General features: G+C 38.3%; 1 protein-coding gene across 1 annotated transcript in view; it reads right to left on the reverse strand.

The window, feature by feature from the left end:
- COMMD1 (copper metabolism domain containing 1) overlaps positions 1-27,646 on the reverse strand; it is a 147,880-nt gene that overhangs the window by 57,238 nt on the left and 62,996 nt on the right. The window contains exon 2 of the mRNA XM_007189711.3: positions 20,711-20,992. Within this exon, the coding sequence (XP_007189773.1) occupies positions 20,711-20,992 (282 nt within the window). The remainder of the gene's footprint in view (positions 1-20,710; positions 20,993-27,646) is intronic.

Genomic DNA, 27,646 nt, shown 5'->3' on the forward strand with positions numbered 1-27,646 from the left:
TTACTGAAGCCCGCACACCTAGAGCCTGTGCTCCGCAACAAGAGAAGCCACTGCAATGAGAAGCCCATGCACCGCAATGAAGAGTAGCCCCCACTCGCCACAACTAGAGAAAGCCCACTCGCAGCAATGAAGACCCAACATAGCGAAAAAAAAATTTTTTTAATAAAATAAAATAAATAAATTTTTTTAAAAGTGGATTTTATGTTATATATATTTTACAAGAATAAAAAAATTTTTTAAATTTGGATTATACTACATATACTATATATACAGTTCTGTAGTTTGCTTTTTTCCCCCCACACTGAACATTATCTCATTTTCTAATATCATTAAATAATCTGTAGAAACATTGATTTTTAAAAAAATAGTGATTGTAGAGTATTTCATAGAGTGGATCTAAACATTTGTATGGTTATTCACTTATTCTCCCTCACTGGCCCCCATTCATTCACCTATTATTGGACATTCAGTTGTTTCTAATTTTCCATCACATAAATACCATAATAAATATTTACATAAATAAATATTTGTAGAATCTCAGGTTGTTTCCTTAGGCTAAATTCTTATGAGTACCCCTTCTTCCCCACAACACACACACACTCAAATTTTCTTTTTGTTTTTGGATATTTTTTAAGTAATTAAGTTTACGCTGTGCCACTGTTTTCTTCCCTTATCTCATTTTCCTCTCTTCACTCCTCAGAGGTGCCTACTATTTACCACCCCATGCATATCTTTTAAGTGATCTGGATATTTTTTTAAACTTTTTATAAATGGTATATGTGAAATGCATTTCCTTCCTTTGACTGCACAGGAATCAAACTCAGCTACTAACACTTACTGTGGAGACCGAAGACCCACGGTTTTAAACTCATTCATCACTTTGCTCTTTGATTCCATTTCAGGTTCACAGACAAGTTTATCATTTATTAATGTGGCTAAGCCTTTTGAGTTTCTATTTTTTATTACTATTACCATTTCCACTAGAGCAGAGAGGGTGCGAAGTATGAATTTACAAGAATCATGTTATTCAGAAGTACCCACATACTCAATTGTTAAAAGCAAATAAAAATGTAAAACTAGAATTAAAACACATTCTAAAAAAATATTTAAACAGACTGCTAAAAATACTTTACCCTCATAATTTGTTCACCAAGTAACTCAACTTACACTGGTCCCCACTTCATGTAAAGGAAAAGGAAGCACTTGGTATAAATAACATTAGAAGACTGATCTTAGAATATCTAACTTACAGTTTCTACAGCTATCCTCCTTCATTATCAATATTCAAAAGGTTAAAAAAAAAAGCAAAAAAAATTTCAAAAACTATGAGTTAGCAACTTGCTTAGAGTCTCATAGAAGAATTAGAAACTACATTATAGGATGGGGTTCTTTCACTCTAAAATATAATGTCTAAAGAAAATATAACGTCAAAAAGAAAAATTCATTCAACCCCTACCTCACTCCATATATAAAAATTAACTCAAGATGGATCAATGACCTAAATACTTACACTGACCTATTTCTCTTAAGCTAAATAGGGGTAAATCTTTATGACTCAGATTTGGCAATGGATTCTTAGACTTCACATTAAAAGTATGAACAACAAAAGAAAAAACAGATAAATTGGACTTCATAAAAATTTAAAACTTCTGTGCATCAAAGGACATTACCAAGTACATGAAAAGACATCATATAGAATAAGAGAAAATATTTGAATCATATATCTGATAAGAGTTTAATATCAAGAATATATAGGGACTTAAATGGTGGCACAGTGGTTAAGAATCCGCCTGCCAATGCAGGGGACATGGGTTTCAGCCCTGGTCTGGGAAGATCCCACATGCTGCAGAGCAACTAAGCCCGTGTGCCACAACTACTGAGCCTGCGCTCTAGAGCCTGCAAGCCACAACTACTGAGCCTGCGTGCTGCAACTACTGAAGCCCACGCACCTAGAGCCCATGCTCTGTGACAAGAGAAGCCACCGCAATAAGAAGCCTGTGCACCGCAACAAAGAGTAGCCCCTGCTCACTGCAACTAGAGAAAGCCCGCGTGCAGCAACGAAGACCCAACGCAGCCAAAAATAAATAAATTAAACAAATTAAAAAAAAAAAGAATATATAAAGAACTCTTAAAACTCAACAACATAAAAGACAACCTATAGTTTTTTAAAGTATGAATGACTTGAAGCATATAGCATTCTTTTCTTTTCTTTTTTTCTTTTTTTGCTGTGCTGGGTCTTCGGTGCGGCACGCAAGCTCTTCATTGCAGGCTTCTCTCTAGTTGCAGAGCATGGGCTTCTCTAGTTGTGGCATGTGTGCTCCAGAGCACACAGGCTCTGTAGTTGCAGTGTGCAGGCTTAGTTGCCCCACAGCATGTGGAATCTTAGTTCCCCGACCAGGTATTGAACCTGCATCCCCTGCATTGGAAGGCAGATTCTTAACAACTGGACCACCAGGGAAGTCCCTAGCATTCTTTTCTACAGGAGTTATTTCTACACTCACACTTTATGGCCACAGAAGGCAAGCTATATAGATATGTTCTTCAACTTTGCTTCCATGGTGGTGTTTTCATCCTTCAGCTTAATAGAAAGGCTAATGTCATAAACTTTATGATATAAAGGTACTGATCTCCTTGACTCAAAGAGTTTATATGAAGAGGAAACTGGAAACTTTCCACTGAATTCAGCATGTAAGGTAAGTGAGGCAGTGCTATCGTCAATACTTCTCCAATCTTGTACTCTTCATTTCTCCAATCTATTGCTGACTCCCTCCCAGCCTGCCTCCCTCACACTCTTTATTCACTTGCCCACTAAAGGTCCACAATTCTCAAAGTTCTACTCTTGGCCTTCATTCTGCTCCTCAATAACTTCTTAAATTCAGTGGCTGCTGAATAAATGCTCATGACTCCTAGACCTTTCTTTTTGCCAAGCCTACACCACTGAAACCCAGACCCAAATTTCCAAATTCCTAATAAACATCTCAAGAATGGTTTAACAAAAGGAGCCAGAACTTGTTGGTTTTGAAGATTCTCAGTCTTTCCAGATGCAAACAATATTAAAGTAAGAAATGGCTTTCAAGAAAAGTTCAAATCCAAGGCATTGCCAAGAATACATGGTCTAAAAGACAAGGTTGAGAGCATAGCTATACAATTCTTTGTTACAGCCTCAGAAAGCTCTAAGATGGTGACTCTGAGTACTACTCAGTCAGACAAAAGATCTAAAGATTTAAAAAGTATGACTCACAGAGTCTTTTAATCAAACACTAGAGTTTCTAACATGTTAAAAGCCATTGTCCCTTAGCAGAATCCTAAAACAGAAAATGGCTTATCTCACACAGAGAGTTTTAGGTGTGGCTTTTACCTAATGGAGTGAGCTCAAATAAGATTTACAGGAGTGCCATAAAGTTGTTAAGAGAATTATACAGGCAGAAAAATCACCCATTTGGACTGAAAGGAGCAGAAACAGTACAAAATGAAGAGTCCTTTAGGTGTCCAAACATCTACAAGCAGGAAATAGGTAGAAGAAACTACACAGCTGCAAATGCAGGCTACCTTTCATAGAAAAGGAAAGAGGATGCAGAGTGTAGAAGTAAAAGCCTAAGAGATGGAGCTAAGAGCCATGGAGAGTTACTCCCAGACTTTAAATTCTGATCAAGGAATTACCAGCCTACGCCCTATGAATTTCAGAAGTGGTATGAAGTAATGACACCTTTGTGCCAACATTTTCCCTCTCCTTGAACAAGAGTACCTATAGTGGTTACCTTCTTCTTACTCAACCATTGCATTTTGGGTGTTTGCAGAGCAGATAATTTGCCTCCTTAGTTTCACAGGTTTTCAGACAGAGGCAATGGACCCAAAGGGCTAATATTAAGGAACTACATCTAAGAAGCCTCATCCAAACCTAGACTTGATTTAGATGACAACATCCTGGACTATAAGCTGATGCTATAAAGGAGAGACTTTTGCAGGATACTGGGAGAGGGTGAGTGTATTTTACAGGTGAGAGGAGCGTCAATAATTTTGGCTAGAGTGAACTGTGGTGGTTTGAAATATGTTCACAAATTCTTTGACACCTCCCTCAAAAGGTAGAGCCTAATTCCCCTCCCCTGGCGTGTGACTCACTTCTAACAACAACAACAACAAAAAGTAACTTCCAAAGAATAGAGTAGGGAAAAGGAAAAATATTAACTTTACAATGGAGAAACCTGGTAAATGCTACTACCTTAACGTGTGATAAAGGTTAACATCAACAGTGATGCCATGTGTACTGCATTTATCCCCTAATATGGTGTGACACGAAAGGCACTTCACTTCTGTTGAATTCTTTCCCAAAACCCACAACCCCAGTCTAACCATGAGAAAAACAACAAACAAGCCCAGATTGAGGGAAATTATACAGGATATCTGGTCAGTACTCTTCAAGACTGTTATGGTCATGAAAAAGAAGGAAAGATGAGAGACTGTCACAGATCAGAGGAAACTGAGGAGATATGACAACTAAATGCAATTTAGTTTATTTAGCAATTCAGTGGTACTCTGGATTGGATCCTAGAACAGAGAGGAAAAATAAATGGAAAAACTAGTGAAATACAAATAAAATCTGTAGTTTAGTTAGTAACAGTATATCAGTGTTAGTTTCTTATCTTTACACATGTACCATGATAATGTAAAATGCTAACAGGGAAAACTGGATGAGTATAAGGGAACTCATTGTACTATCTTTGCAACTTCTGTGTAAATCTAAAATTATTCAAAAATAAAGTTAACCTAAAGCCAGAAAAAAAAAATCATACCTATTTTAGAGAGTTGGTAAGAGAACTGAATGAGTCAACGCATAAAATATGTTTAGAACAGTACCTGGAACACGGTGAGGATATAATAAATAATAGCTATAGTTACTCTGATATTAAACACTCAGCAGGTATTTGCTAAACAGATGAAAACTAAAACATACAATAACAAGCCAACAAAGCTAACCTCATTAATTTCATACTTGATATACTGCTCTATCCCTCATTATTTCCCAGCAAAAATAAACTGTGACATGTATTTACTTTTTTTTTTTTTTTTTTAAAGCAGAAGTAATGGTGTTTAAGTCAGAGACTAGGTCATACAAGGCACTGTGGCTTCCTTCTTACTTTTTCTCTCTTGGATCACCCACTGTGGAAAAAACCAGTTGCTATGTTACTTAGTGGCCAACAATAAGAAAGGAATTCAGGCCTCTTCCAACAGCCATGAGTAAGCCTGGAGGCAGATCCTCCAGTCCCAGTCAAGCCATGGGATGGCTACACCTTGGCCGACACCTAGTGTAACTCACGGGGGACCCTAAGCTAGAATCACTTACCTAAGCTGCTCCCAAATTCCTATCCCAATTACTATGTGAGATAATAAATGTTTGTTGTCTTTTAAGCCCCTAATGTTGGGGGTAATTTGTTATGCAGTAGCAGATAACTAACACATGGATTCTCTCCCTTATCAATTCATCCAAAAATGTATCAAACACCTACTTTAATATTTTGAGGCTATAAGGGATACATATATTAATGATAAATTGTAGGCTTCTTGGGAATCCCCTGGTGGTCCAGTGGTTAGGACTCCCACGCTTCCACTTCAGGGGGCATGCGTTTGATCCCTGGTCGGAGAACTAACATGCTGCGCAGTGCAGCCAAAAAAATACATATATATATATACATACATATATATATACATATATATATATACACACACATATATACACACACACACACACATATAAATATATCGGCTTCTTGAAGGCATAAACTAACAAGGCACTGTAGTGGACATACACTGGTTTTGTTTGTCCAATATGCCTAATTCCTTTGGGAAACTACACCTCACCTATTCCCTGTGGTATCAGCTGTCTATCTGTACCTTACCTTACCCCTGGTTAAAGAGCTGGGCAAATACTGCAAGTTTCAATTACCCTAATTCCTGTAAACAGTGACTTCTCCATGGGTAGCTATGTGACGTAAGCAGGGTAAAAAAGAATTTCAGCCTTTAGTCAATATATATACGTTGGGAAGAGAGAAGTACCTCTTTCCACTGGTATTGCAAAGCTGAAAAGATAAGTCTGGGCTTGACAGCCATCATTTTACCTCCACAGGGAGTAAGTTTGTTTACAGAATGACATGAACAGAGCCAGAGAGAGCCAAGAGGTATCTGAAGCCAAGAACCACTTTTGGGTTTCCTAAGTACATAACCTGCTAACCTCCTTTTTTTTTTGCTTAAGTTAGACACTAATATAGGTGTTTTGTTTTTCATTTTAAATCTAAGTTGTATGAAATGCCAAAAAAAGTTTCAAATATCCTGAGAATTCAGATTATCTGATCCAGCTGAGATAACAAGGGAGGAATTCATGGCAGAGATAATCAGTAATATGAACTCTAAAGAAGAGAGGATTTAACCAAGTGAAAATGGGGATGGATAAAGAACATTCCAAGTAGCCACAGAAAAGGATATGCATGTATGGAAAATACAGTCCCTCTTGGTAGGACTGTACAATATAAATAGGTGATAGAGCATGGAAACCTTAAATTCTATTCCTAGAGGGCTAAACTGTTTTTTCTAGACTAAGGGAATGTGTGAGGGGGAGTTACCTATCATAGGATAACTGGTCAAACTCACTTTGTTTTTTTGTTTAATTTATTTTTTAAATTTTTTTTTATTTTTGGCTACGTTGTGTCTTTGTTGCTGCGCACGGGCTTTCTCTAGTTGCAGGGAGCAGGGGCTACTCTTTGTTGCAGTGTGCAGGCTTCTTGTTGCAGTGGCTTCTCTTGTCGCGGAGCATGGGCTCTAGGCATGCGGCCTTCAGTAGTTGTGGCACGCGGGCTTCAATAGTTGTGGCATGCGGGCTCAGTACTTGTGGCTCGCGGGCTCTAGAGTGCAGGCTCAGTAGTTCTAGCGCATGGGCTTAGTTGCTCTGCAGCCCATGGGATCTTCCTGGACCAGGGCTCGAACCCGTGTCCCCTGCATTGGCAGGTGGATTCTTAACCACTGCACCACCAGGGAAGTCCCAAACTCACTTTGTGATCAATATTGTTTGGATGTCACCACACTCAATTAGCTATGCACTCATGAGCTTTATCATCATAATTCAGTTCTTGTTTCTCTACTGTAACCACAGACTATTAAATGACTTATTAAAATTCAGATATACTTCCACTATTATTGACTTCCTCTAATCTACTTAAGTTAATAACCCTGACAATGAAAAGGATGTTGAACTTATTTGGCAGTTAATCTGAGCTCATTCCTAGTGACTACCACTCATTATTAAGTGCCACCTGTAACTTGGGTGATACTACTGAGCTCTCTTTGATTAATTACAGACAGAGCTATCTAGAAAGTTCAGAAACATGATAAAACTGAAACTTAGCTTCTAAATTCAAATGTCCCACTTTCTGTTCCCTCAATTGAGAAATCATTTTTTAAAAATCCATTCAGAAGTGTTAAGAAAGGCCTTACGCCATATATAAAAATTAAATCAAAATGGATCAAAGACCTAAACATAAGAGCTAAAACTATAAACCTCTTAGAAGAAAACAGGGGAAAAGTTTCATGACACTGGATTTGGCAATTATTTCTTGGTCATGACACTAAAAGCACAGGAAACTAAAGAAAAAATAGATATATTGGACTACATCAAAATTAAAATTTTTTGTGCATCCAAGGATATTATCTAGAGAGTGAAAAGACAACCCACAGAATGCAAGAGAATATTTGTAAATCATATATCTGATAAGTGATTGATATCCAGAATACATAAAGAACTCCTATAACTCAACAACAACAACAAACAACCAGGTTAAAAAGTGGGCAAACGACTTGAGTAGACATTTCTCCAAAGAAGATACATAAATTACCAATAAGCACATGAAAAGATGCTCAACATCACTAATCATTAGGGAATGTTCACATCCATTAGGATGGCAATTAAAAAAAAAAAAAGGAAGGAAGGAAGGAAATAACAGATGTTGATGAGGATGTGCAGAAATTAGAACCCTCACACATTGCTCGAAAGGATATAAAGTGGTTGCAGCCACTGTGGAAAACAGTTTTGCAGTTCCTCAAAAACATAAACATAAAATTACCATATGCTCTCACAATTCTACTCCTAGGTATACACCCTATGCAGGGACTCAAACTGATATTTGTACACCATGTCCACAGTAACATTATTCACAAAAACCAAAAGATGGAAACAACTCAAATGTCCATCAACAGATTAATGGATAAATAAAATGTGGTATATACATACAGTGAAATATTATTCAGCCTTAAAAAGCACTGAAATTCTGAGACAATGCTACAAAACGGATGAATCTTAAGACACTATGCAAAGCGAAATAAGCCAGACACAAAAGGGCAATTATTGTGTGATTCCACTTACATGAGGTACCTAGTAGAACAGGTAAATTCAAAGACACCGAAGGTAGATGAGAATGAGAGAGGCCAGAGAGAGGTGAGTATGGGGAGTTATTGTTTAATGGGTGCAGAGTTCCTGTTTGGGATAATAAAAAAGTTCTAGACATAGAGAGTGGTGATGGTTACACAACATTGTGAATATACTTAATACCACTGAACTATACACTTAAAAATGGTTAAATGGTAAATTTTATGTATGTATAGTTTACATAATAAAAAAAAGTGCTAAGAATGGGCTTGGGTCAGAGGCCTTCATCTTGGCAGTAGAGCAGTAGCATACATGGAATGAAGCCCACAGCCCACCAGCCAGTACACAAATACTAGACAAACACAAGCAGTTTCAACATTTCTGGGCAGGATACACTGTCACTCTGAGTTTAGCACAAAAATTGTTTCCAAATCCTTTTAAGGCTTGGTTTCCTGGCTTCCTCTCAAGCACCCCAACTGTCCACAAGAATAGAACCAAAGAGCCTGAATGGTAACAATCTGAAAGAACTCCAACACCAGGGGCTTCCTGTTGGCAGGATATTAGTCAGAAGCCAAGGACTTCAGCTGTGCTAAAGCCCTGTTCTCACAGGTGCAACGAGTTTGCAAAGACAAACACTCATATCTCTACCTCTTTAAATCTTTATATTGAAGCATAATATACATACAGAAAAGGGTACATCATAAGAAACAATGACTTTTTTTTAAAGCCTGTTAGGTAAAATTTAAGCTCAATATCTCAAACGCATCTCTTCATAAACTGGGGGTTTTTAAATAAAATTACTTCAGCACAAAAGCATTTTCTTAACTGCCAAATGTTAATTTCTTTTGATTTACTCTTTTCCCCAGTGGAAGGGCTGGGGAAAAACTCAAGCTGTGTATTAGATGGCTAATTTATCAATAAGACTGTTAAACAAAGACTAGAGTTACCAATTTACACTAACATATTCATGCAAAAAAAGAGTTATCCCCAATTCCTCACTTTCTTTCATTTTCTACATTCCTTCCAACCCATCCCAAAGCAACTCATCTACAATACATTAAAATGTTTCTTCTATCTGCTCACTTCTCTCCACATTGACTGTTAAAATTATCTCCATCTTCTTGGCTAATATTATATTACCTGGACCAGTACCATAGCGCCCTCTAAGTGTTCTCTTGGCTTCACTTTTTTCCCTTTTGGCACAATAATGGTTTGTATTATCTCTGGGCTTGCCACATTTTTTTTTAAATTTATTTATTTTTGGCTGCATTGCTGTGCGTGGGCTTTCTCTAGTTGCGGCGAGCGGGGGCTACTCTTCCTTGCGGTGCGTGGGCTTCTTTCATTGCAGTGGTTTCTCTTGTTGCGGAGCACGGGCTCTAGGCGCGCGGGCTTCAGTAGTTGTGGCACACGAGCTCCAGAGAGCAGGCTCAGTAGTTGTGGCGCACGGGCTTAGCTGCTCCGTGGCATGTGGGATCTTCCCAGACCAGGGATTGAACCCCGTGTCCCCTGCATTGGCAGGCAGATTCTTAACCACTGCGCCACCAGGGAAGCCCCTGGGCTTGCCAAATTTTGAAACATGCTACAATAAAATTTAAAAAGGAAGGAGATTGTCATAATTGTGGAAAAGAGGTAAAAATGTGGAATGAAGATTGTCAAAAGTCCACGTAACCCCATTTTGAAGTGGAGTATTAATTTTGGCTCTGTTCATTCTGTATACCTAACCTTGCTAACAGAATGAAGGATGAAGTTTTGGGGTTTTTCTGTTTTTACCTTGAGACCACATTTTATCTAACTACTACCACACAGAGATTTGTAAGCAAAAGAGAATAGCTTTTAACGTGCAAAAAAACAGTTCCAACCATAGTGATTTTTTTTAATGAGTTCTCGGTATCATGGCTTCACTCTTGATTATATTATTCATCCTTCACACATGAATCAGGGATCCTATTAGGACATAAATCACATTGCATCAGTCCCTTATTTGAAGCCCTCCAATGGTCTCCTATTATACTTAGAATAAAATTCAGATTTCCTACCAAGGCCAACTTCTTGCCTTTGCTGTTCCCTCTGCATGTATTTTGTGCTCTCAGATCAGCTTGCCTCCTTAGAGACTTCCCTCTCTCAAACGAAAGCAAAAGCCCTTTTCTAAAGGCTTTTAAATAATTTTTAAAATCTCCTCCAGTGAGTCTGATACCCAGTGATGCTGAGAACCACTGTAGTAAATGAGTCTTGCTTTTGCTTACAATGATTTTTCTGCCAATTTACTTCTTGGTACCTGTTACCACCTGCGGTTTAAGAAACTGGAAAACTGGGCTTCCCTGGTGGCGCAGTGGTTGAGAATCTGCCTGCTAATGCAGGGGACACGGGTTCGAGCCCTGGTCTGGGAAGATCCCACATGCCACGGAGCAGCTGGGCCCGTGAGCCACAATTGCTGAGCCTGCGCGTCTGGAGCCTGTGCCCCGCGACGGGAGGGGCCGCGATAGAGAAAGGCCCGCGCACCGCGATGAAGAGCGGTCCCCGCACCGCGATGAAGAGTGGCCCCCGCTTGCCGCAACTGGAGAAAGCCCTCGCACGAACCGAAGACCCAACACAGCCAAAAATAAATAAATAAATAAATAAATAAATAAGAAAATCCTTTAAAAAAAAAAAAAAAATGAGAAATCTTTAAAAAAAAAAAAAAAAAAAAAAGAAACTGGAAAACTAACATGTAGGAAGTGGAGGAAGGAAAGAAGGGAGGGAGGGAGGGAGGGAGGAGAAAGAGAGAGAGAGGAAGAGAGGAAGGGGAGGGAGAGGGAGGGAAGGAGAGCGGGAGAGGGAGGGAAGGAGGGAGGGAGGGAGGAAGAAAGAGAGAGAAGGAGAGAGAGAAAGAAAGAAAGAAAGAGAGAGGGAGAGAGGGAGGAGGAAGGGAGGAAAGAAGGGAAGAAGAAAGGAAGGAAGGAAGGGAGGAAGGGAAGGACAACCTGTACTAATCCAGTGCCAAAGGTCACACCTATGTGCTAAACACAAGGGTTATGTTCATAAACCCTAGAGAAGTCATACTACCTGTACCAACTTATTTTGTTTTTCTTAGTTCATGACATTTAACTCTGAATCAGAGTTGAAATCAGAGAAACCAAATGCAAATGTACCTCCTTAGAGCTGCCTTCCTCAGCTTCCTGGGTAAAGAGAGCCATTTCCTCTTCTGAGCTTTGATAAGGCTCTTCAGTCTCTGATACACTTTCTTACACTAATTACTACTATTTTTTGTTTACTGTCAGCTCCTTAGGATAAGAGACTTGGCCGTATTGTTCACTGATACATCCTCAACACCTACACAGTGCATGATACATGGTAGATGCTTAGTAAAATAGTGAATTATATGATTCATTTATTCATTCAACAACTATTTCCTGAATATCATGTGCCAAGCAGCATCCTAGACTTTGAGAATACAGCTGTGAACAAAACAGCAATAATCCTCACCCCATTACATGCTAATGTGGAGCACACACAAGATTAATAACTACAATAAAATATACAGCATGGCAGATAGTAATAAGTGCCAAGAAGAAAAAACAATGCAGAAAAAACTAATCTATGATGATAAAAGGTAGATCAGTGGTTGTCTAGGAACTGTGCTGGAGAGAGAGAGATGGATTGTACAGGGGAAGAAGGAGACTTTTAAGGGATGATGAACACATTCTGTCACTTGACTGCCATGGTGGTTCCACAAGTGTATATACCAGCCAAAATTAATCAAATTGGACACTTCAAATGGATACAGTTTATTGTATGGAAATTATAGCTCAATAAAGTTTTCAAAAATTAAAGCAGAAAGTAGAGGACTAAACTTTTAGAGAGGTGGTCAGTGAAAGTGTTATTGAGAAGATGAATTTTTTAAAAAAGACCTCAAGAAAGTGAAAAGGCTAACTCTATAAATATCTGAGTGAAGACCAATCCAGAGAGAGGGAACAGCAAATGCACAGACCCTAAAGAGGGAGCATGCTTAGCACGATCCATGAATCAGCAATCAGCATGGGTCTAGCTAGAGCAGACTGAGCAAGGGAGAAAGCTATTAATCTGATTGTGAAAGGAAGCCCCTAGAGTGAGATGAGAGCCATGAATACATTAACTGACTTAGGCTTTAACAGAGTCACTCTGTTGACACACTGCTGTGTGTTGAGAATAGGCTAAAGAGCAGATGCAGAGAGGTCAGTTAGGAGGATGTTATTATAATCTAGGAGAGAAGTAATGGTGATCTGAACAGAGTAGAGGGGAGTAGTGAAAAGTAATCAAATTAAACCCAACAAGATTTGATGATGGACTACATGTGGGCATGAGAAAAAGAGGATATGAACTGGAAGAATGGAGGTACCACTAACTGAGATGATAAAAAAATATAGAAGGAACAAATATGGGAGGCAAAGAAGGAACTTAGTCTGGGGCATATTCAATTTTTTGATACCTTTTTCACATTTAAATAGAGTTCTCGAGTATGTCATAAGTATATACCTGGAATTTAAGGGAGAAATCCAGTTTGGAGATATAAATTTGGGAGTTGTTAGGCTATAGATAGTATTTAAATCCATAGAACTGGGACTTCCCTGGTGGCGCAGTGGTTAAGAATCCACCTTCCGATGCAGGGGATACAGGTTCGAGCCCTGGTCTGGGAAGATCCCACATGCCGCAGAGCACTTAAGCCCGTGTGCCACAACTACTGAGCCTGCGCTCTAGAACCTGAGAGCCACAACTACTGAGGCCCACGCACCTAGAGCCCGTGCTCCACTACAAGAGAAGCCACCACAATGAGAAGCCCACGCACCGCAACAAAGAGTAGCCCCCACTTGCCGCAACTAGAGAAAGCCCACGCGCAGCAATGAAGACCCAATGTAGCCAAAAATAAATAAATAAAATAAATTAAAACAAACAAACAAACAAAAAACTAAATGAGATCACCTAGGAAGTGTGTTGTAGATAGGGAAGAAAACAGGACCTAAGACTTAAGCCCAGGGACACTCCAACATTGAGAAGTGGGGTAAATGAGAAAGAACCAGCAAAAAAAAAAGATATGAAAAGGGAAAAAAAAGGAACGGACTAGAAAATTAGGGGGAAAATTAGGCAAATGTGGTGTCCTGGAAGACAAGTGTTTCAAAGAAAAGAGAAGTCAAGTATGTCAAATGTTGCTCATGGATCAAGTCTCAAAAGGCTGTCATTTAAGACCAAAATAAATGCAAAATCATTACATAAATTTTTGAACAGAGGCTTGGTTAACAAAACCAAGCATATTAATAGTAGAGCATTCTAATCTTAATACATCAAAAATATTAAGTACCACTTATTATTACACAATTCTTACATAAAACATACCCCCAAATGTCTACTTTTTAATGGGTAAATTATCAACTACTGAAAAGTTCTGATTTTAATGGTTTCAAAACTAGATGACCACTTACATTTTTTCCCCACTAGCTATTACCTATTCTCTGTTATGTAAATAATCATTCTAATTAGTAACGTTAAAAGTTTTTTAGCATCTTTTTCTCTTTTGTAAAACATTTCCTTCTGTACAAGGTGTTTTTTGTAAATAGCTAATTCAGAGTTAGTCCGAATTTAAATATTAAGTTGTGGATCCCCATGTTTGTTTTTTAGCAAAAATGAACACAATGAAAATCACAATGGCTTTCGAGGAGGACCAAATTTTTTATTCTATTTATTTTCTGTGTTGTTATAGACTTTAGGCACTGTCCTACAAATTATATCTTGGAACTGTAAGTTTAGGACCACAACTTTAGAAAACAAACTATTATGAAACACATCTTCGAGCTGCAAAAAAGGGTTGACCCATTCAGAATTAAAGTTTAAATAAACTCAATGTTCAAAACCTGATATAAAATATAAAATGGAAAATGCCTTTATTTAAAAAAAAAGGTGGACTTCCCTGGTGGTGCAGAGGCTAGGACTCCGCGCTCCCAATGCAGGGGGCCTGAGTTCGATCCCTGGTCAGGGAACTAGATCCCACATGCATGCCGCAACTAAGAGTTTGCATGCCGCAACTAAGAGTTTGCATGCCGCAGCTTAGGAGTCTGCCTGCAGCAACTAAGAACCGGTGCAACCGAAGAAATAAATAAATTTTTAAAAAAAAGTATTCTAAACTGATTTAAGCATCCTCAAGCTGTTAAATTTCATCAATCATACTGACAAAGGGTGGTTTGTTTATTAGATTAGCTTGACTAATTTCTCTGGAGGCTTTCCTTTATTACATTGTTAAAAGTGAAAATCCAACCTTAAAAACAAGAATTATCAGAAATAGACCAAGCATTACAGCGTGTATAACCAAATAAGATTATCTAAACTTTCCTCCATAACTACTGAGAATAAAGCAACATGATCTCAAAATGGTGAATAAGTGTTAATAAAATAAAATGGCATTTTATTTACTCTCTATATCCCATCTTTACAAATTTTCCCATATATTGGTACACATATAGATGTATGTATGTATGTAAGAGAGAAAGGGCATGAGAAAGAGAATGTGCTTTAAACTTTGCTTCTTCTACGACACAAAGCAGGGAGTTGTGGTGGCTCTGCTCCGGCTTATGAAGCTACAATGCTACGTAAGAGAGCTCAGCATAAACTGATTATTAATCACAGGTTTTAGCAGGTTCTTATTCCTTACCACCAGAATTATACAAGGAGATCAGTGTACCTTGTTGTAGAAGGAATTGTGGAAATTAAAAATAAGTGATTACTTTCTTTTGAGATTAGATGTTTACCTATGTTTTGGACAAAATGCTGGCCTTTTAATCCAGAGCCTAACCTGTCTTGATCCTAGAAATCAGAGTGTGTTTACCATTGCATATACTCTTTTTTTTTTTTAACCATTGTATATAGTCTCTTGATATGTGATATTCTCTTATCTAACTGCTTGAAAATGACAGAATTGAGCATATGATGAGTTGGCCAGAAAAAAATTATATCAGTAAAGGTAAATTCTGTCTTCTTCCCTGTGTCTGCTGAAAACACAACCAAAAACTAGAGGAGTTTTGGTACACTAAAACTTAAGTCTAGAAAGGGCAATAACATTACTCATTGTTTTAAAAAGACAATATGGACTTTCCTGGTGGTCCAGTGGGTAAGACTCTGCACTCCCAATGCAGGGGGCCTGGGTTCGATCCCTGGTTGGGGAACTAGATCCCATATGCATGCCGCAACTAAGAGTTCACATGCCACAATTAAAGATCCTGTGTGCCGCAACTAAGACCAGTGCAGCCAAAATAAATAAATATTTTTTAAAAATAAAAATAAAAAGACAATAAAGAAACAGAGATTTATATTTCAGGATCTCTACAGGCAGGGAATCTCTAAATGCTTATTTAAGAACAATTCAGCAGAAGAAAGAAGAAATAATTTACTACTAAATGGTTTAGCACGGAAGCTGTGGCTAAATGTTTCCTCACAAAACATCTTATTGGTTTTGAAAAACAAGAAGTCACAAAAGAAAAACCAACATGTCTTTATAAAATGCCAAAATTCAGTCTCAAAAAAAGAGAAATAACCATGTATGAGACTCTACTAAGCATATAAATTATTTCCCCAAAAGTTACCGTTTAAAAAAAGAAAACACTCTATGAGAATTTCTATTTAAGTTCCAGGAATGGAAAACACAACAGTGGTATTAATGAAGTAAGCAGAACAATAAAACTTTCCTAAAGACACATGCCAGATTCCAACAGTCCTCAAGGCTTAGGTCCCTCAGTGATTTATGATCAAATATGAAAGGATCACAATTATATGAGTAAAACACTGATGTTCTTCCCTTTGGACATGAAATGTTCACCGCAGAGTTTTCTGTGTACTTTTATAACTGAATTCATGTTTTATTCTTGCAAAAATTTTATTTCTGTTGAAGAAAAACATTCACTACAAGAAAGGTATTTAGCTCACTAGTGCATAGTCATTTCCTCTAGCTTTACATATTTCCATATATATATACTGCCTTAGTTACTTCTCTATTACTTTGGCTTCCTCATATCCCAAAGGCATTATATATTGTGGTTAATAAGAAAAAAAAGTTAATGCGTGCACTTGGCTGCCAATTGTCAAATGCACTTTTTGGACCAAAGAAAGAAGTAATGCAGACAAACTGAGCAGGAGAGAGAAATTTAAAAAGAGAGGGAAAGACAGAAAAAACCTACCACATCTAGTGTCTGAATAAATAGTCCCCAAGCACTTCACAAATTATGGCAAGTAGAAGTAATATGCCAACATATGCTGAATTCTCACTGTAAAAATTTAATACCAAGCTATATTAACATTTCAAAACAGAGTAGTTGGCACCTTTAACACAGTGGTTCTCAACCTTGGATGAATACTGAAATCACCAGTTTTTAGTTGTTGTAGTGTTCTTTTTTTTTTGGCCATGCCGCGTGGCACGCGGGATCTTAGTTCCCCGACCAGGGATCGAACCCGTGCCCCCTGCAGTAGAAGCGTGGAGTCTTAACCACTGGACCACCAGGTAAGTACCCCCACCCTTGTTTTTTTTTTTAAATCACCAGTTTTAAAGAATACTGATGCCCAGGTCCCATCCCCACAGATTCTTACTTAATTGGTCTGAAGTATGTCCAGGGCATGAAAATTTTTAAAGCTCCAAAAGTGATTCTTATGTGCAGCCATGATTGAGAACCACTGATTTAAAATGACATAAATTGAAGACAGTAATTTAGTTGTTGGGGTACATGGACACACACACCCCAGAGTTCAAAAAACTTGGTCATTCTTCTTAGAAGCAACCTCTTAATATCCTAGAATCATTAATTCTCTCACAAGCTCATCCAATGACAGCAGTGTAAAAATAACTTTGCCTTTGTTGCCTATATGTGTTCTAAAAACTGGTAAGTTGATTTAGTAGAGTATTTCATAAATAACATTCACCTAGAAGCTGACAGAAGTACTAACCAAGGATCCAGGCCTCACAAAAACATTTCCGGTAGGATCTGGGTTGTATATTTTACTGCCAGCCTAGGTTCTATTACAGTTTACTTCTTTCTTTACAACTTTTCTTGATTTAAGAATATATTTGCGTTCAAAGGATTTTGTGGGTTAAAGTGCATTTTCAATCCTTTTCACAGTGACCATTTTCTTTACAACTTTGAAGTATAAGTAATGTACAATAAACTGCATATCTAAAGCATGCAATTTCATAAGTTTTGACATACATATATTTACATCCATAAAACAGCTGCCACAATGAACATAAACATTTTTTTCACACTTAAAAATTTTCATGCACCCCTCTGTAATCTAATCTATCCCTCCCTCTACTCTTATGCCCAGGCATCTGCTTTCTGTCACTATAGATTACGTTGCATTTTCTAGGATTTTATATGAGTAGAATCATACATTATGTTAAAAAAAGTTTTTATCTGGCTTATTTCACTCAGCAAATGATTTTGAGATTCAACCATTTTGTTGCATATATAAGAAGTTCTTTCCTTCTTATTACTGAGTGATATTCCTATCAACGCTCATGATTACCACATTGTATAACCAACATGTTTTATAACCAACATGTTTTCTTGGCACACACTATTGTGAGAAGCTAACAAAAGCTCCTAGATGTTGGTGTCAATGGTTTTTGGAAAAACTAAGTCTGGTTATCCCCATTTTATTTTTTTAATTTTTATTTAATTTTATTTATTTATTTATTTATTTATGGCTGCACTGCGTCTTTGTTGCTGCGCTTGGGCTTTCTCTAGTTGCAGAGAGCGGGGGCTACTCTTCGTTGCGGTGGATGGGCCTCTCACTGTGGTGGCTTCTCTTGTTGCAGAGCACAGACTCTAGGCATGTGGGCTTCAGTAGTTGTGGCTCACAGGCTCTAGAGCACAGACTCAGTAGCTGTGGCGCATGGGCTTAGTTACTCTGCGGCATGTGGGATCTTCCCGGACCAGGGCTCGAACCTGTGTCCCCTGCATTGGCAGGCAGATTCCCAACCACTGAGCCACCAGGGAAGCCCTGATCCCCATTTTAGTTCTCACTTTACCACTTATCAGCTATGTTTGAAGCAAGTCACTTATCTGTCTCATACACCTTCTCTGGAAAATGAGGATATACCACCTCACCTATGTAATTCACCTTAGATCAGTACTTAAGGCCTCTCTGACTTCTAAGACCTACTAATTCTATTGAAATAGGTAAACCTTCTAGAAAGATAGGAGTGCCCATTTGTTTATATATTGTCTGTGGCTGCTTTTGAGCTGCACCAAGAATGATGAGTACTTGTGACAGAAACTGTATAGCTGTCAAGCATAAAATATCTGTCCTCTCAAAAAAAAGTTTACCAACTTGTTCTAAGTAATCATGAAATGTTCCTCAAGCTAGCTAAAAAATCATGTGTAGTGATGTTTAGATTTACTGATTGACAAAAACACATTCTACTGTTCTAAAAAAAAATGTTTTTTCTTGTTACTTTAGCTGACAAAATGAAAGAAAAACCATAGGAACTTAAAAATAGATTTTTAAAATCCCTGGGTCAGTACCCAATAAATTCAGATGGTATATAAGTTACTAAAATCAAAAGGCACATTATAAACCCCAGTTCAAGAAATATTAGGAAAATATCGAGTTAAAGAAATACTATAATAGTTTTCTAGGAAAGTCAAAGTAGATATGTATGTTTTCATATTCCTGCCCAAATGATAAATACTTGACAAAATGAAATAATCACTACTGCCAGAATGAAAAATGAACAGCCTATAAAAATGGCTGGTGAAACTTAGATATCCAAGAATACTTTCTGCACCTTTCTGTCAGATTTCTGGTCTAGGAATAATAGGAGGAAGGCTGTATAACACAGTGGTTAAGAAAATGGACTTTAGGATCAGAGAAACCAAAGTCAGTAAAGGCAATTAGCACTACTGCAAAATAACTGAATAAAAGGTCCTCAAATTATATTTTGAAAAAGAACAATTTTTTAAAAGGCATTATCTTTTAAATTAAAATTAAAGTCATTAGGGAACTACAAATACTGGAAAAACACTAAGAAACTCAAGAAGGGATTATGTGAGCAAACCTGCCAGCTAAACAAATGCTCTCATCATTAGAAGAAAAGATATAAATTTCTATTATAGGATGTAATAGAACCACTTATTTGATTATTTATCTGAAAATAAATCTGGTTAACTAATTCAGTGATCTGGGTTTTCTCTTCCTAATTACAAGTTGCTGCTTTTTTTTTTCCCAAAAGACATATACCAGGTCATTAAAAGTCTGATCTGGCAGTCATCTGGAGTACAAACTGAAGACTTCAAAGAAAAACCATGTAGATGTCTGCTATAAGGACATTGGAAACTGCAAGGAAAGCAGTACTGTTTTGTAAATAATCAAGATCAATTAAAAACAATTTGTAGGCTCAAGGACAGAAATAGTATACTTTAGGGTCTTTTAGGAACAACACAATGTTGTAATTAAAATACATTGCTGGACCGCGATGAAGAGTGGCCCCCACTCGCCGCAACTGGAGAAAGCCCTCACACAAAAACGAAGACCCAACACAGCCAAAAATAAACATAATAAATAAATAATAAATAAAAATTAAAAAAAAAAAATACATTGCTGGGACTTCCCTGGTGGTGCAGTGGTTAAGAATCCACCTGCCAGTGCAGGGGACACGGGTTCGAGCCCTGGTCCAGGAAGATCCCACATGCCGCAGAGCAACTGAGCCTGTGAGCCACAGCTACTGAAGCCCACATGCCTAGAGCCCGTGCTCCACAACAAGAGAAGCCACCACAATGAGAAGCCCGCTCACCGCAACTAGAAAAAGCCCGCACGCAGCAATGAAGAGCCAATGCAGCCAAAAATAAATAAATAAATAAAAATAAATTTATTAAAAAAAAAACACATTGCCTCCTATATCTGAATGCCTATAAAGATGAGTTTTGTGAGATAGGTTTGTTCTATGTTGTTTAATCTCAATTCCTGGTCTTTACTTAGCATCTTTATCATTGCCTTGGAGATTCTGACCAAACGCCATGAACTCAGATCTAACCAAAAGGGAACAGTGGCCAACTTCTGTGCAATCACCTTATTGACCCATTTTGTTCTTTTGAGATAGCTGCCGGAGGCTGGTTTTCAGACTCTATCCACAGTTGGGAATATCCAAACTTTCAGATGATTCTATCTTTGAAAAGGGATTCTGAAAACCAGAATCTTTTCCTGTTATCATTATCTCTGCAAACAAAGACTGTTACATAACATCATTCTGAATGTATGGCTAATATGTAATGGAAAATACAGTTTACAAAGGGAAATTGAAATTGAACTCACCTGTCCACTTTTCCCTATTTCCAGCTCCATTATGGCAACAGGAGTGTGCATTTGAGCTGAGTGTCTTGACTGCGATTTGCCATCAACTCTCCAGCTCAAGCCCCGAAGCCCACTGTCCCAGCGGCTCTGGTTCATGAGGCTCTCTCGGATTTTTGTCTTATGGCTCTTCCAGAATTTGGAAATGACAGCAGCTTGGTCAGATGTGATCCCGCCTTGCTTTTTGGTTTGAGCAGTCAAGAATGCCTCCAGCTGGTTGAAATCCATGTCTGCAGATGCAATAGACTATAATGACAGAAAAAATAACAAATATGAATTTGGTAGATAATTAGAAAAAGATGCATCTTAACTACAGATCACATTTTGAGTGATTCTTTTTTTTTTTTTTTTTTTAAGGATTTTCTTTTTAATTAATTAATTTATTTATTTTTGTCTGTATTGGGTCTTCGGTTCGTGCGAGGGCTTTCTCCAGTTGCGGCAAGCGGGGGCCACTCTTCATCGCGGTGCGCGGGCCTTTCTCCATCGCGGCCCCTCCCGTTGCGGGGCACAGGCTCCAGACGCGCAGGCTCAGCAATTGTGGCTCACGGGCCCAGCTGCTCCGTGGCATGTGGGATCTTCCCAGACCAGGGCTCGAACCCGTGTCCCCTGCACTAGCAGGCAGATTCTCAACCACTGCGCCACCAGGGAAGCCCTTGAGTGATTCTTAATCACTGAATAAGCTTTCAAAAAGGGTCATCAAAAGACAGTAATGAGAATAAGTGCTTCATAAATACAAAAATATTCCCTTTGAAAATACTGAATATCAGAAAAGCTATTTTGAAAAATTCCATGTTGGGAATTCCCTGGCGGTCCAGTGGACAGGACTCCACGCTCTCACTGCCGAGGACCCAGGTTCAATCCACAGTAGGGGAACTAAGATCCCACAAGCCACACGGCGTGGCCAAAAAAAAAAAAAAAAAATCTGTGTCACTCAAATTCTCTATCAATAACTAGAATCTATAAATATCCAGTTCCATGATGAGGAAATAATAAAATATAAATAAAATTAAAATGTAAAAATAATAAAACAAGAGAATAAAATGAATTAGTGCTCTGATGAAATTTTACATAATTTCACAGTGCCTTGTAGCCAGGCTTGGTTTGATATACTATAACTAGGTAATGCCTTGTCCATACGAAGTACTAAGTAAATTTTGTTAAGTGAATGAATTAGTTTAGTTTTATAGCCCATCTTCAACCAAATAGCTCATATCCAATAATACTACTCTGAAACTGTATACTACTTTATTCTTTTCCATAAATTTTCAAATCTTAATTGCCATTGCTGTTCTGAGAACAGTAAGCAGCTAAACTGAAGCGGGAAATCATCAAAGGGCTGGGGCAATGGAGGCCTGAATAGGTCAGTGATGGTTAATGATTTGGTCTCAGAACAAGCTTCCCCCTGCCTGGCCATGAGGATTGGTATGAGCTCCAAACCAAAATATCATAGTACCTCCTTTCTCTGGGCACAATGATTGATCCAAATTTATCTCCCAATTTAGGAGGAGAAGTGGTCTTGCCTCCTGGGGTCATGGTACCAGAAGAACATGAGACTGGAGGGTTGCAGACAGACATCTTTGATCTTTTGGCAAAAGCCTGATTGCAGTAAAATAGAATGAAGCCAAGCAGAGATGAGAGTGGGTTCTAATGGAGTGATATCCTGTTCTGTAACCCCCAAGGCCTTGGTTCCTGCAGACCTTTCTTCAACTCTGTATGTTATCTCGGCATCTTTTCCACCTGTAGGCACCAAAAACTCCCATTTACTATTCAAGATAGTTTAAGCTGTATTCCTATCATTTGGAACCAAGAGTCCTGCCTACACTTGAGCAGTAGCAGTGAGAACAGAGGAATGTAAAGGTAGACAGTGTACAGGTGGAGTATAGGTAGAATAGGTGGAACGGAGGCTGAAAGACAAACATGCTGTCTTTCATTCCTCCATTAATATGAAAAAGTTGTACGATAAATATTACAACATAGATTAAAGATATTTCACATTACAATTCAACAAATGTTTACTGAATATCTGCCTATTTACCAGGTAGGAGGACCCAAAATCTCTGGCTATGCCACTCAACAGAAACATTAATTTGTATAATATACTATAATTAAATAAAATTATTTCCACCAGCACTTTGCTTCACACTATCACATCACAACACAGGTGATGTGTATCATTCTTTTCCTCAAAGCATATTAAGAAATCTATTCTGATTTAACTTCACTTGTGACAGAAGTTATTTTGGTTGGGTTCCAGTCAATAATATCCTGAACTGGGGTCAATTCATCCAAAAACGGTATTACCGTCTCTGTAACATATTCTTGTTTCTACTTGCCCAACTCTTTAAAAATGTAAAAACCATTCTTAGCTAATGGGCTATACAAAAATAGTGTGTCCTGCAGGATGTAATTTGCCAACGCCTGCTCAAGAACATCCTACAAAACAAACTGACACATGTCCTACATGACTTGGCAATGTCCCATCTAATATTATGTGGAACCTGTTTGTAACTACCTGGGCTTAGAAATTAATCTTTTTCTTTTTACATAAAAAATTATTTTTTGGCACAGTTTTATTAATAAGCTCTAAATTTTCCAGGAATGCAACTAATACAGGTTGTATCAATACTTTGGTTTGGTCAGAACTTTACAAATAGGTTGCTGAGCATTTTGGAAAATCTCATTACCAGTGGCAATACCATTCATATTTTGATATCTGAACTACCAAAACAACACATCTATATATGTCTGCATTTACTGCTGCACATTCACAGTGATTCTACATATAGGTGCAAGTATTTGATTAATTCATTACATGTTCTAATGCACTAATGCTTTGACATTTACATTGTTAAATATATATTTTAAATTACTGTATTATTTTATTTTCCTTATAACTTTCCTTTATATTACATGTATGCCATCATATTATTAGAAATTATACATGTTAATTTTACTATATGTGAACTATAATTATACATGCATTTCATTTAAGGTTAATAAAGGAACTGTATGGTCAGACCACTCAAGATGGCTGTTCTCTTGCTCTCTGTACATCCCCTGCCTGACCAGTGCCTGCTTCACCTATACCCTACACTATGACTGACCTTCCTACAAACTTGCCCCAGACCCCAGCTAGTGACTGTTCTTATCAAAAGGGTGGTGAGGGGTGTGCCCCTCTGCTGGTTTCCCTGGTAACTAATGAGCCAACCTGATGTAATTCCCCCTATAATTGGCAATCTCCCCTTCCACCCAGGAGCGAAGCCTGCCACCATGTCCTGCCTGCTGTCTGTCACACGTGGTGGGGTGTTGCCCCAGGACCTTGCTGCAGATGTGTAAGCTCCCCCATCCATTAAACCACTGATGTCTCTGTCGCTGACTCTGAGCTCTTTCTTCGGTCTTGAAGCTGGGCAAGTGCAGGCCTTCTAGGCCTGCAGGGTGCAGCCCAACAGGGACACTGGAAAATATTTACTATAAAAAGGAAACCCTGGGTCTGATAGGTTTGAGAGCTACTGAGGATCAAGTCCAAACCCAACACAACAGGCCCTTCAAAATGTGAGCTGACTTATTATAAGCAGATAGGCTAGAGGGTCCTTGGAGAAAGAGAACCAAGAATGGCTCTCTTGACATAAGAGAACCCATTTAGGCCTAAGCCATTTTGTGATCTAAGCCTGGCTGCCATGCTTGCCCTTGAACAGATCTCAGTAATTAATGATCTTAAGGGAGGGAATGCAGAAACTAGGGAGGAGCAGTCAAGAAACAACAGTGCAGCCTTGGGGCAGGGTCCTCGTTCCTCAAGGGATATACATAATATATCTTTGAGTTCTGCAGGAACTAAGGCCCCCACCAGGTGGAGGATGGAATGAAGATGTTGATAGTCTAGACTTTAATCAACTAAAGCCTGGACTCTGCCAACCTTTGTCCCAATTCTATGCTGAATTCTCCTCTGCTCAAGCCCCTTCATGAATATACATGTACCCTTAGTTTAAAACTTCCCCAATTTTGCTGTTCAGGAAGACACTGCTTTGAGAAAGATCTCCAGTGTTCTCCTTACTTGCTGCAAGTAATAAATCCTTCCTTCTCTCAATCTCTGGCTTGGTTGTGGCTATTGGCTCAATTCTCACCACTCTTGGGCAAACCCAGTTTTCTGGTAACATTATCCTCCTATCTTATTTTACTCCCTGCCTCCCACACTTGCCACTCAAACAGCACTAACTTGTTCATAATGCCCCTGCTACCAATCCCAATATGCTAGCTGCTTCTTTCTGTGTGCCTCTGTTCACGCTATTCTAACTGCCTGAAATGTCCTTTCATCACCACCTTCACCGGATTAACTTCTATTCACCATTCAAGACTCAGTTCAAGCATGACTCCCCCAATATTCCTCCTCCCCTAGTAAGGTAAGGGTGCCTCTCTATTCCAAAAATGCCCTAATATCTCTATCATAGCACTTACCTCAGTGTAATGAAGCTTTCTGTTTACAAGTCTATTTCACCCAACAGACTTTAATCTTTGACAGAGTCTACTTTATGTATCTCTGCAAATATAGCATCTAACACAACTTTTTGAATTTATGTTCTAAGAAGCACAACTGTATCAACAACTTTTTAAACCAAAAGTAATAAATGTTGAAGATTAAGTCTAGAAGTATCTACAGTTACCAACTCCTTGCTCTACAAAATCTTACCATATATATCACAAACTATAAACTCCTAGATAAAGTAGAAAATAATCCCATGGTGTTGATATCTGTTTGCCTAATCCAGCCTTGCAAATTAGCAAGGGGCTCAGAGCTAAAGGATATTTAGGCTAGGAAATCAGGAGAAAGGAAGAATCTGATTGAAAGATAAAAATGCAAACCATCATATTAATGTTATTGACAATGTTGTGCTGCTAGAATATAATCATAGAACAACCCCACATGATGTGGCTGCTGGTGGGCAGCTTGGAGAAACCACTGGTCACCTAGTCTACACAGATCAGCAATATGCTAAAAATGTATTTGACTGAAATATGATGATCCAATTACAACTTTTAAATGTTAAAAATTAATAATTATCAGTTTGAAACTTAAATTTCAAATGAACAAAAAAAGTGAGGTAATAGGAGACAGGAAAACAGAAGAGACGTAAAAACATGCCAAGTTGTTCTATTTCAGAGAAAAGAAACAGACTGGTATGTATGCAGTTCCGATCAAAATCCTAGCAAGAGGGCTTCCCTGGTGGCGCAGTGGTTGAGAATCTGCCTGCTAAGGCAAGGGACACGGGTTCGAGCCCTGGTCTCGGAAAACCCCACATGCCGCGGGGCAACTGAGCCCGTGAGCCACAACTACTGAGCCTGCGCGTCTGGAGCCTGTGCCCGGCAATGGGAGGGGCCGCGATAGTGAAAGGCCCGCGCACCGCGATGAAGAGTGGCCCCCGCTTGCCGCAACTAGAGGAAGCCCTCACACGAAACAAAGACCCAACACAGCCAAAAATAAATAAATAAATTAATTAATTAAAGTAGCTATTAATAAAAAAATTTAAAAAAAAATCCTAGCAAGATTTTTTGTAGGTATAGACAAAATTATTGTAAAATTTAAATGGAAAGGCAAAGGAAGTGGAGTAGATAAAACAATTTTGAATAAGAACAATAAAGTGGGAGGAATTGGTCTTCTGCATTTCAAGATTTAATTCACCACTACAGTAATCAAGATTCTGTGATATCTGCAGACAGACAGATACATAGACCAATGGAATACACAGACCAATAAAAAACACAGAAACAGACCCCCACAAAATGGGCAACTCATCTTTGACAAAGGTGCAAAAGCAATTCAATGAAGGAAAGAAAGATAGCATTTTCAGCAAAAGGTGCTCAAGCAAGTAGATATCCATAGGTTAAAAAAGAGAACCTCAACCTTAGTCTCATAACATATAAAAGTAAATTTTAAGTGCATCACGGGCTTAGATATAATGAAAAACTGTAAATCTTAGGAAGAAAAAGAAAGACAATCTTTGGGATCTAGGACTAATCAAAGCATTCTTAGACTTGACACCAAAAGCATGATCCATAAAAGCAAAAACTGTTAAATTCGACCTCATCAAAATTAACCTTCACCATGTGCAAAAAACCCTGTGAAGGGGATAAAGATATACTTCAAATTGGGAGAAGATATTTCAAGCCGCATATCTAACCAAGGACTAGTATCTAGAATATATAAAGAACTTTCAGGGACTTCCCTGGAGGTCCAGCGGTTAAGACTGCACACTTCCACCGCAGCGGGCGCGAGTTCCATCCCTGGTCGGGGAACTCTTTAAGATCCCGCATGCCACACGCTGCGGCCAAAAGAAAAAACAAAAAAGAACTTTCAAAGTGTGATATTAAAAAATAAACAATCCCGTTAGAAACTGGATAAAACATATGAGAGACATTTCACCAGAGCAGATATTCAGATGGTAAATAAGTACAATGAAAAATGCTAAACATCATTAGCCACCAGAGAAATGCAAATTAAAACCACAATGAGATGTCACTATACACTTATCAGAAAGGCTAAAATGTAAAAATAGTGACAAGACAGGATACAGAGACTCTGGATCACTCATACATTGTTGGTGGGAATGTAAAATGGCACACCCACACTGCAAAACATTTTGGCAATTTATTATAAAACTAAACATGCAACTTCCATATGACCCAGCAATAGCGTTCCTGGGCATTTATCCCAGAGAAAGGAGAACTTACACCCATACAAAAAGCTATACACAAATGTTTATGGCAGCTTTATTTGTAATAGCCAAAAATTAGAAACAAACCAGACATCCTTCAACTGGTGAATGGTTAAATGAACTGTGGTATATCCATACCATGGACTATTTCTCTACAATAAAAAGGAAATGGGCCATTGATACTACAACTTGC

Source organism: Balaenoptera acutorostrata, chromosome 12 (genome assembly GCF_949987535.1).
Source record: "Balaenoptera acutorostrata chromosome 12, mBalAcu1.1, whole genome shotgun sequence".
NCBI classification, from domain to species: Eukaryota; Metazoa; Chordata; class Mammalia; order Artiodactyla; family Balaenopteridae; genus Balaenoptera; species Balaenoptera acutorostrata.